The sequence below is a fragment of the Stegastes partitus genome, unplaced genomic scaffold, assembly GCF_000690725.1.
Source record: "Stegastes partitus isolate 25-593 unplaced genomic scaffold, Stegastes_partitus-1.0.2 Scaffold2515, whole genome shotgun sequence".
In the NCBI taxonomy this organism is placed as follows: domain Eukaryota; kingdom Metazoa; phylum Chordata; class Actinopteri; family Pomacentridae; genus Stegastes; species Stegastes partitus.
The window spans coordinates 25,252-37,197 of record NW_007580246.1 but is presented as its reverse complement, the minus strand read 5'-3'; the positions used below and the strand labels follow the sequence as shown (position 1 = coordinate 37,197).

The following is an 11,946-nucleotide window of genomic DNA, read 5'->3' as shown; positions in this document are numbered from 1 at the left end:
ACAAACTAAAAACGGATTCAAAACAACACAACTGAGAGGTGATGCAAACGAACGACAAGGAGGCAAGAAACCACCACAAAGACACACGATGATGACACAGACACACAAAACCACCACAAAGACACACAATGATGACACAGACACACAAAACCACCACAAACAGACACACAACGCGCTGATCTGCATGTTTGGAAGCTTTCACTGGTTTTATTTTAACAACCTGAGCTGAAGCACTTTGATGGATTTTCTCTGTTTGTTGAGTAAAAACGTGAAACTGCTGTTTGTTCTTCATCCTCTTCATCCTCTTCATCCCTGTCACTCATCATCATCCTCACCTCTCACCCTCCTCCTCCAGCCACAAAATGGCTGTGGGAGCGGCCGCCTGTGCGCATGCTCAGCGCACCTCTGGCAGGGAGGGCAGGGCAGGTATGTGCGGGCAGCGCGCGGACCGACACACACTCGCAGTGCAGCATGAGGCGGCAGGACGCGGGACGAGACACCGACTGACAGCAGCCCGCAGCCCCGCCGCGCTCCGCTCTCACCCGGCCGCAGCTCGGAGGACCGGCGGCTCCGCCCGGAGCCTCTCTGGGAGTTTTTACCCGCAGCAGCAGCAGCAGCAGCAGCAGCGGCGCCGCCCCGGACAGGTGAGGCAAGCCCAGCCGCCGCCAGGTGCACCGATCAGGATTGCGCACGGCTGTTACGCACCGGCGGGGAGACTATAATGGGAACACTGGGAGCCTGAGCCGCCCCAGTCCGAGCAGCTGGACTCCCCGGACGCCGATCTGTTCACGTCTCCACCGACTTGTGTCCGCGCAGCTCCGACGATGTTCCAGCACAGCAGCAGCAAGAAGTGCTTCACCATCGAGTCTCTGGTCGGGAAGGAGGCGAGCGGCTCCGGGGACGAGCCCATCCGGCCCACGGCGCTGCGCTTCCCGGAGTCCCTGCACCCTTCAGCCGCCGCCGCCGCCGCCGCCGCTGCCGCCGGGGTGTTCGGCTTCCAGGGCGGCAGCGGACGGACTCTGTTCTCTGCGGGGCCCGACATGGTGCTGCAGGAGCCCGGGACGCACACGCAGGGCCCCGGCGGGCTGCCGCTGCACCCGCTGCAGATCCCTCCGCAGAGCTTCTTCAGCCCGCAGCACCGGGACGCGCTGAGCTTCTACCCGTGGGTGCTGCGGAGCCGCTACCTGGGACACCGCTTCCAAGGTGAGCCGGAGCCGCGGAGCTGCAGCCGAGCGGCCGGAGCTGCGCCTCTTGGCTGCTCCTCAGCTCCCCCCCTCTGGGTTGTTTTTGCGCCTTTTCTTTGCGTTACTTTCCCGTTTCTGGCCTCCGGGTTTGCGCGCGTGTTGCAGAAATAAAATCAGGAGTTTTATTTCACGAAAAATCCGATTTTTCCTCCCGTGTGGTTGTTTTTAGAGTTTTGCAGCCGCTGGTTTCGTTTCCAACAGTTTAAAATAAGAAGCATTTGTTTCAGGAACCAGAGAACCGTCCAGCAGCTGCTCTGGTGTCCAGAACAGTTCGGTTCGTCTCAGCCACCTTCACACACAGACAACGAGAAACGAGCAGAACCACCAGGAGGGGATTTATGGCGCTCAGAAACAGCAGTTTATTTTATTTATTTCAGTTGTTTCTCTGTTTTTCAGCAGCGGTTCTGCTCCTGGAGCTGTTTTATAGTTTTATTTTTATTATTCCTGCACAATCACACACGTTTAAAATACGACGAGCTGTGTTGAATTCACTGCATTTAAAAACCACATTTTTCTTTAGAAACCGGGTTATAATTATTGGGGGGTTTTTGCAGCACACTGAGCTGTTTAATGATTTTATTTGTTGACTTCACACACGTTTAGAAAATAAAGTGTGTGTTGCAGGAAAAACAACAGAATTTATTGAACAAACCAACTCATTTTTCTTTGTGTTGAGTTTCTTATTTTTTTTTTTTTTACTAATTTGAGATGAAGCGTTTTATTCTCTGTTCTTTTCTATTATTAATTATTAATCTGTTCGACATTCGCGGGTCTTGAACCACCTTCTCAGGGTTATTTTCTGGTTTTTATTTCGTTTTTCTTGCAGATCGTGAGTCTCGGACACATTTTAAATCTGATGTTTTCTGCTCAGTTTGTTTCTGCAGGTTTGATTTTTTCTGCTTTAATGTGAGAAATATTCATTTATTCGCAGCGGATTTCTTTTTTTCTTCTTTTCTTTGCAGCTTTTTTTTTTCATTATTTGCTGAATCTGAGATACTTTGAGCTAAAAATCGAGTTTAAAAAAAATCTCATTTCTTATTTTCTGTTGAGGGACTTTTGAATCTTCTCCTTCCTGCTGAGAAGAACTTTGTTCAGCGGATGTTTTCTGATGTTTTCTGACTTTCTGTCTGATATTTCTCATCATGAACCCTCCTGCTGCTGTGAAACTAAACCAGTTTTCGTGTCAGATTATCGAAATATTTCACAGATTTCTGGGTTTTTTTCTTGTTAAAGCGAAACGAAGCATTAATTTAAACGTTTTGTGTCGAAAACAAAACGAAACTTTAGTTTTTATTTATTTTGTTAATTTCAAACATTTTGAGCTCAGTTCGTTTTTTTTTCTGTCTGAACATTTTCACTCCGTTTTTAAACTTTAAGTAAAACTGATCTGACGGAGAATCTTTGCTGCTTCAGGCGCAGCAGCAGGTTTCAGAGCCGATACTGATTATCGATTAGTTATTGGAAGCTGCAGGTTTGATCGATGACCAGGAAGTGAAAACATTCAGAATAAAATAAAATAAAGTCAATAATGTGTGTGACTTTAGGAAAAGAAAAAGAAAATCTAAATATGTTGTTTTGTTTCCAGAACAGAAATTCAGATAAAAAAAAAAAAAGAATGAAGAGAAAAGAACTTAACAAATTAAAGGAAGATTAGAAAATGTCGTATTTAAAACAATAATAATAATAATAATAATAAAACAAAACAAAAATTAGAACAGAACTATAATAAGATCAAATCCAATAATTTATTTAATTAACAAAAAGTCAACAAAACCCAAGCCAACAATAAAAACCCGACAGGTTTGGTGATATTTAACTATTTGCATTAAAATAAAATCAAATAAAACAAATTAAATCAGTGTATTGTTGGTTTGAAATAAAATAAAATAAATAAAAAAGAGGCCAAACAGACAAAAAAAAACAAACCAAAACTTATTTACATAATTAACATAAACGAACACAAGTCTGGAAAGGTTTTAGAAAATATGTGAGGTGATAATAAATTCATACATTTAGTGTTTTAAAAGACTAATAGGATTAAAACTGTGGCGACAGACGGAGCGAACAGGTGAGGATTATTTCCTGAAGCCCAAAAATGAGAAAAGAAAAAAGACAAAAAAAAATAAACAGATTTAGAAAATTAGAAAACAAAACATTTATGAGCATCATTAATTTAATTATTATTACTGCAGAAAAAACAAAAACGTTTTGTAAGAAAAGCAACTCAACATTTAGACAAAAGGAAAACAATACAGAATTAATTAATGTTTATTAAAACAACTAATAAAATAATAAATTAATTGTATGAATCAATTTAAAAACCTCAGTGAAATACAAATAAAATCAAATAAAGGCACGAGACAGTTTCTGTAAGTTAAACCTGTGGAGATGTTTCCTGGACGTGGAGCTGCCCAGATGTTCGCCTCACACAGATGTTTCACAGCAACGCTCTCATTCTGACTTTATGGTTGATTTTATGTTCGCTGCTCCTTCAGTGAGACTCAAACTGATCCAAACGAAGGAGAAACGAGAAATCAAGCAGGAGAGCAGCTCGCTGTCGACGCCTCGGAGCAGCAGAGGAACCCGTCCAGAAGCTCACAGCTCAGACAGTTTAACCTCATTTAAACGCTGAGTTCTGTTCTTTCTTTTAGAAAACGTCCACATGTTTGTCTGAAAATGTTGGATTTCAGACCTGATTCATAGCTTCTGTCTGTCTTTAAGCAAATCTGAGACGTTTCAGCGTCTCCAACGTGAAGATTTGAGGATTTTTAGACAAAGAAATATTTCTGGAAACTATGAAATGTGTTTTTCAGGATCATTAATCAGCGACTTCAGTCACTTTAAAGCAGAAATGATCAATGAAGTCAAATATTTGTAGTTTTTCTGTGACAAACATCTGAAGATTTCAGCGTTTTTGGAGTTTTTAAGAAATGACTTGTAGACATTTTGGCTTTTAAAATAAAAAAATCAAATTATTCTTTCAGTCTCGTGAAAAACAGCCCGATATTTGCTGCCGTCCTTTGTCAGAGATCAGCTGAATGTTTCAGGATTTTCTGGATTCGTGCTCAAACAAAACGAGACTTTTGAAAAGTGAAAAACATCTTCTGCTGTTTCTCATCAACGACTCGACTCCTCAAACCGAATTCAAACCAAAACGCAGCTGAAGGAGGAAATCTGCTGCTTTGCTTCGACAAAAGTCTGTAAACCGAAGATGTTTGAGCACAAATGAATTTAATTAATTTATTGATTGTTTTTGCTTCGTTGATGTTTGAAAGGCTGAAGGACTCGTCGGTTGTTCATTCAGTCGCTGCTGAATTATTCTAAATGTTCTCAGTTTAATCTGAATATTTGTTTTTTTTTTAGTGAAACCAAACTTTTCACCTTCAGCTCAGTTTTCTGATCGACGGCTTCAGTTTCAGGTTTCAGCGTCTGACGAAAGAAAAGTCTTTTATAAACGTCTATAAACTGAATACTTTAGAATTTCTGAGCTTTGGTTTGACAGACAGTCAGGTGGATTTAGAGTCACATCATTCATCAGCTATTCACTTTTAGTCACCTTTCAAGTGAAAATAATAAATAAAAAAAGCCAAATATTTGCAGATTTGCTGCTTTTCTTGGTCAGACATCAGTTCAATCTGAACATTTCTGAAGCTGCTGCCTTCAGTTCTGGACGTTTCATCACCTGATTGATCCGTTTCTGGGTTCAGGGTCTGTTGTCGGGGAACTACTTTCAGCGGCGGATGAATCCAGAGCTTCTGTCTGAGCCTCACCTGTCTGACTCAGGTGACCTTTCAGCTCCGCCTCCTTCACACACTTCTTATTGATTTATGTGAAGCGGCTTCACTCCCTGCAGCCAATCAAACGCCTCGATTCGTGCAGTTTCCTGATTGATGGATTATTAGTGTTTGATTGATTGATGGAGCTTCTTTGCAGCCGTTTTTCTGTTTATTCTGTGATTATTTTTCCTCTTTTCATGGTAGTTTTCCCTCCGTCGGTCTTTCTGCAGCGTCTTTGTGCTGATTTAGTCTTTTTTTTGTCTTTATGTCGCCTCTCGTCAGGAGTTTTGCATCATTTCTGTTGGTTTTTTAGAGGTGGTTTGGACTTTCTTTGTCATTTGTCATCATGTCACATTTAGTTGTCGTCAGTTTTGTGGGTTTTTTTTCCATCCGTTTGGCGGTTGTGGGTTTTTTGTTGTTGTTTTGCATCTTTTTGTTGGTTTGTTTTTTTTTTGTTACTTTTTTTGTTTTTTTTTGTTTTTTTCTTGGGTTTTTTTGCTTGTTTTTTCTTGTTTTGGGTTTTTTTTGCGGCGTTTTTGGTTTGTTTTTTGTTGTTTTTTTGTTTTTTTTTTGCCTTTTTTTTTTTTTTTTTTTTTTATATTTCCTTTTTTCAGGAGTTTTTAAATTTCTTTTAGTTTTGCATCTTCTTGAATTCATCTCAGTTGATTTTTTTAGAGCTGGGTTTGAGTTTCTTTGTCATTTCATGTTTTTTTTTGTCATCCTTTTGGGGTTGTGTGTTTTCTGTGTGCATCTTTGTGTTGGTTTCAGTTTTTTTTCTCTTTTTTCTTGTCTCTTGACATCCATCTGGTTTTTTGCATCGTTTTTCGTGGTTTGAGGCCTTTTTGCAGCTGGTGTGAGTTCGTTTGTGGTGATTTTGTGTGTATTTGTTGCCGTTTTGTGTCTTTTTTTTGCCTTATATCATCTTTCTTCAGGAGTTTTATATCTTCTTGAATTCATCTCAGTTGATTTTTTTAGAGCTGGGTTTGAGTTTCTTTGTCATTTTTCATGGCACGTTTATTTACAGTCAGTTTCATGGGTTTTTTTCTCCATCCTTTTGTTTTCGTGGTTGTTTTGCATCTTTGTGTTGGTTTCAGGTTTTTTCTGGTAGCTCCTTTGGTCTGTTGTCGTCTCTTTGTGGCGTTTTTTTGCATCGTTTTTCGTGGTTTGGGGCCTTTCTGCAGCCGTTTTAAGCTTTTTGTGGTGATTTTGTGCGTATTTGTTGCTGTTTTGTGTCTTTTCTCGTCTTAAATGATCTCATTCTAGTAGTTTTGGATCATTTCTGTTGGTTTTTGTGTCTCTGCAGCTGTTTTCCAGTTTCTTTGTGGTTGTGTTGCATCCTTATGGTCGCTGTGTGTGTTTGTGGTGTTCCTACATTCGTGTCATTTGGTAGTTTTTTAGCAGCTGTTTTGTGTTTGTTTCGTTTTATTTGAGAAGCTTTTACGTCCTCGTGGGTTTTGTCGTGTGTGTTTTTGATGCTGCGTCTCTTTTTTGTAGTTTGTGTGTTTTTGTTTTTCATCTTTTTGTTGGTTTCAGTTTCTTCTCTGGTAACTTCTTTGGTCTGTTGTCGTCTCTTTGTGACGTTTTTTGCTTCGTTTTTCGTGGTTTGGCGTCTTTTTTAAGCTTTTTGTGGTCATTTTGTGTCTCTGTGGAGATTTTGTGTCTTGTTTGGTTTTATTGTTTTGGATCTTTGGTGATTTGTTCATTTTTGTCTCTTTTTGCATGTTTTGCATCTTTTCGTGTTGCCTTCAGGTCCTTTCTGGTTCTTTTGCATCCAGTTTGCTTTTTCTTTGTGGTGTCTTTGTGATGATTTTCGTTATTTTTGCAGCTGGTTTTAGTTTTGTGATCATTTCTCTTCACGTTTTGTGTCTTTAAGGTGATTTTTGTGTTGTTTTTTTAGTCCTGTTGGCCTCGTTTTGGTAGTTTGTGTCTTCTTGCTGCGTGGTTTTCTGCTTTCGGGCCTGTTTTTGTGTCTTTTTAGTCCCGTTATGTCTCTTTGTGGTTCAGTTCTTTCTGTTAGCATCACGGTTGTCTTGCGTTTCTTTGTGATTGTGTTGTTGTTGGACCTTTTCCTCCACACTGACAGAGTCGTGCACCTCAGGGAGGATTTCAGGATCCAGAGTTGAAGGAAGGAGCCTCGGTTCTCAGATATTTCGATTTCTTTCAGCGTCGACTCGTCGGCTCACAGTCTGAGATGTGAAACACTGACTTTGTGTTTTATCAGCACAATGAGTCACTGGACTGGCGCTGTGTTACGTTGTGTGCAGACTGAGCGTAGACACAACGAGCAGTTATTGATCGTTGATTCCGGCTGATCAGGTCTGAAAACGACATGTTGCGGTTAAAAATATCACTTTACCAAAAATAAATGGACAAAAACACATAACAGTTAGAGAGAGACTGTCCACATACTTTTGTCCTTTTGGTTTTGCGGTTGTGTTTTTTGTGTCTTTGTGGTAATTTTGTGTTTTTTTCCCTCCCCAGTCCTAAAATGTCTCTTTAATCATTTTGGAGTCTTTTTTGGCAGTTTTAGTGTTTTTATGATGGTTTTGTGCCATTTATAGAGATTCTTCAGGCTGTTGTGGCCGTTTTTGCCTCTTTTTAGTCCTATTTTGTCAGTTTTTGGTAGTTTTGAGTCTCATTGGTTGTTCAGTGTCTTTGTTTGGGGATTTAACTTTGTCTCTTAAGGCCCATCGTGTCTCTTTGTGGTGGTTTTGTGTCTCTTTTAGTCCTTTAATTGTCTCTGCGGTTGTTTAGTATATTTTATTTTCATTTTTGGTCTATTTTTTAAACCTATCGTCTGGTTTTGAGCCTCACGTTCGTCCCATCGAGTCTCTTCGTGGTGGTTTTTACACAGAGATGGTAGAAAAACTTCACTGAAACTAAACGGACAAGGCTGGTTGGAATTACACACAAAGTGTCCGCAAACTTTTGATCTGTCGTCTGTTCACATTCAAACCATCTGAGAAATCTGGAGTTTTTCTGCAGCTGCTGTGAGATCGGTAAATAAAGTGTGACGGTCTGAAGCTTCTTGCTCCTGTTGTTGTTGTCAGCAGTGTGAGGCTGTAGCGAAGCCTCCAGGCTGCAGACTTGTTGCTGCTTCCAGCTGTGCTAACAGGCTTCAGCAGGTCATCTCCGCCTGAAACGCTCTGATCCGGGAGCAGCTGTTGGATTTCCTGCTCTTGTGCTGCTGAATGCAGCTCCGAGGCGCCGCGGTCGGACCGTCTACCAACTAAACTGTGAACTTTCAGGAGTTTCTTTGCTCTCTGGATTTGTCTAAACTTCAGCCACATTCGACACTAAATCTGCTCATCCAGAGGTTCTCTGATGGTCCAGGCTTCAGCTACCAATCATCAGATGTAGGAAGATGTTCCACCATCATCTGCATGTATCTCCAACAGCTGGGTCAGTCGTGCAGAATCAGAACCAGGATGTTTTGTAGAGAGCCCAGTTGGTGAAATGATTTCACTTTTAGCGTTTTTTTGAATCAAACATGAAGAATCAAAGTGATTTTTGATGACGAGCTCAGATTTGGTTCATTTACGTGATTCATCAACAGACTGGAAAAGTTAAATCATTCGTTCCAGTTTTTAGTCTTTTTGGTGATTTTTGTTTTATTCCTTACAGATAACGTGTCTTTTAAACCCGTCTGAAACTAAACATCAGCAGTTTCTTATCTGTTAATCTTCTGGGTTCAAGCTTGAAGGAAACAAAACCAGAACTGAGTCTGAGGCCACTTTTATAATCAAAGCAGGTCATTAATCACGACCTGATGCTCAGTTTGGGTTTCAGATCCACAAAGTGTTTGAGCTGCTCGGCCTGCTTCATAAATAAGACACAGAATACACAAAATGATCAAACCAACAACCACAAGGCAACGAAAACGACCAAAAAAAGACCCTGAGGTCCAAAACGAGACGCAACATGAAGAAAACTCACTCCGATGGAACAAACCAACAACAGAATGACTGAAATAGTGTTACCACAAGGAAATGGAAATGACTAACATTACATTTAAAATGTCCAAAAAGACCTTAAAAAATAGCAAAACATGATGCAAACAAGACGCAACATGACCCAAAGGATGTTCAAAATGCCAAAAACAAGACACAGAATGTTCAAAATGACCTTAAACACACCACGAGACGACGAAAACGACCCGAAACGTGCTTAGAAAGACCAACACAAGATGCAAAATGATATTAAAAACAACCAGAAGGAGCTAAAAATGAGCAAAAGGACGCTCTAAATGTCCGAAACAAGACGCAAAATGACCCCAGAGTCACAAAATGTTAAAAACGATATTAAAAACAACCACAAGGCGGTGAAAATGACCAGAAATATGTTCACCGAAGCCAAAAACAAGACAGAAAAGTAACAAAACGATGCTAAAATCAACCACAAGAGGAAGACAATTAGCAAACGCACATGTTAAATGACTTAAAACTAAAAACTAAACCCATTTAAATGTTGAAAATAAGACTGATCAGACATATTGAATATATCAGCAGACCTGGAAGCTGCTTCAACAAACCTCAGATTTACAAAAGAAACACAAATCAGATGCTAAATGATGAACGTGATGCTAAAAAGGAGACAAACGATGTTTAAAATCGACAAAACGAGACACAAAATGACCAACATGATGCTTAAAAACAACCAGACGGGGAATAAAAGGAGCAAACACACACTTTAAATAAGATTTTTAAACAACTAACAAACAGAAATCCGACTCGGTGTCGCCTGAACGCTGCTTTAAACGAAGAAAACAACATAAAGTATTAAATCTGGTCAGTTTGATGGATGAGAATCTGAAATATTTCCTCCTGAGCTCCTTTTCTGTTAAACGTCTTCTTCTTTCCTGTTTAATTAAAACTGTTTTAGCTTCTCTCAGATTCGCGGCCGATGAACCGACTTCTGTGAAACCGGCTTCAGTTTGTAACTCGAGCACGAAAACTTTAGCCTCAAACGTTAAATCCTGCAAACAAACAAACTTTTCTTCACGAGTTTGCTGCGTTTTTCTTTAATTATCCGAGTCGTCCCCTCGCCTCCGAAACTCGCCGCCGTTGCACCAAAGCGTGATTTGACGCTCAACAGAAACATTTGCAAGCCGAGACGGACTTCGGTTTGCATATGAATGTCGCTTTAGTGAAGCTAACGTCGGATAAAAGCGTGAGAACGCGTCGCCGTCCAACCGCCGCCATTGTCCTGCTCGCCCCATCGAAAACCGCGTCTTTGCGTAGCGCGTGTTGGCGGCGGCGATTCCTTTCAGCGCGTTAAAAAGAACTCGAGCTCGCATTTGTTTTTATGTAAAATATATATTTAGAAAATTATTTCAATAAACGGTCGGAGAGCTGCGAGTCGGTTTGGAGGGAACAGAACCGGAGTCCGGTTTCAGCGGCGCCGCGCTCACATTTCTTCCACCTGATAAACAAATGAGCTGCTGGGTTTTGGCGAAAAGTCGACTCGCTTCAGGAAAATCAGCTTCACCGACATGGAAATGTTGGTTTGACCACCAGCTGCAGCTGAACCCGGAGGCAACCGGAGGTGAAGCTCAGCAGGTCCGAGGCGTGAACATCAGTTAAGAGTACCGAAGTACGGACCGGTTCCTCAGAATCAGTCCAGAAACGGTCAGACGTGAGTCTAAAACATCCTGAGACGTCTGGTATCGTCCAGAAACCAGAATATTCTCAAGTGTTTGTGCTTTTGAAGGTAAAACCTGCAAATATTTGGTGTTTTTACGAAACAAAACCAGAAGTTTTTGACTCAAAGTTGCTGCTGTGCTGATGAAAAAAGCATCTCCAGACATCATCTTCAGCCGAAAACACAAAAAATATTCATACCTACAAATCAAAGTATGAAGTATTCACGTTTCAGAGGCTTTAAACTGCAAATACCAGATTTAAAAAAAAAAAAAAAACTTGACTAAGCAACCAGTAGAAAAACAATTAAAAAAAAAAAAAAAAAAACTTGACTAAGCAACCAGTAGAAAAACAATTAAAAAGTAAAAGTCCAGCGATGGAGACGAGTCTCGTCTAAAAAAAGTGAAACAAAAAGAATTCAAACACGTCTTTAGTCCAAAACACAGAAATATTAATGACAATTAAAGAATCACACGTTTGTTTTAGACACACAAAATGCAAATGTTTGGTATTTTCACGGCTAACAGCTGCAGTTTCACTAAAGTTTGTGACGCTGAAGTTTAAACAGTTGAACTGAATTCTGTTGTGTTTGATCCACAGAAAAATAAAAAGTACAATAATACGGACCAGTCTGGTCCAAAGGAGCTGGAAAAACGTGAAAAAAGAGTCGGACACGTGTCAATACGTCGCCTTTAGTCCGAAACACCCAGAACAGGTTCAAATATTCATGTTTCAGAGGCTCAAAGCTGCAAATGTTTGATCCTGTGGTTTAAAAACTTGATTATTTGATAGTTTTACTGACGTTCTTTGAGAGTCGGAGGTTTAGTCGTCGAAACGTTAAATTAAATTCTGTTTCTCCGAGTGTTGTTAAAAAAAAAAAGTGTAAAAGTGAGTCTAAGAGATGATCAGACGTCGTTTAGTCCAAAACACGGAATTGTTTGTGAGTGGCTACGAAATGTATTATATATTCATGTTTTGGGGCGCCGCTGTAGCTCACCCGGTTGAGCTGGCATTCATGTTCAGGGGCTGTGATCCCGACACAGAGGTCGTGGGTTCGAGTCCCGCTGCAGGTTTTTCTCCCCGATTTCCCCTCTCTCTCTGTCTGTCCTCTCAGATAAAGGAAAAAAAAAGTCTTTAAAAAAAAAAAAAAAAAAAAAACGTGTTTCAGAAGCTGAAAACTACAACTTTTATTTTATTTTATTAAAGTTGCACAATATGACTAAAAAAGATGCAAAATGACCAAAACAACATTAAAAACAACCACCAGGAGATTAAAATGACCAGAAA

General features: G+C 40.4%; 1 protein-coding gene across 1 annotated transcript in view; it reads left to right on the top strand.

The window, feature by feature from the left end:
• The first annotated feature begins 786 nt into the window (after positions 1–786).
• Positions 787–11,946, top strand: part of emx3 (empty spiracles homeobox 3) — a 23,146-nt gene continuing 11,986 nt past the window's right edge. Inside the window, exon 1 of the mRNA XM_008305458.1 lies at positions 787–1,203. Coding sequence (XP_008303680.1) covers positions 825–1,203 — 379 coding nt within the window. The 5' untranslated portion in view covers positions 787–824. The remainder of the gene's footprint in view (positions 1,204–11,946) is intronic.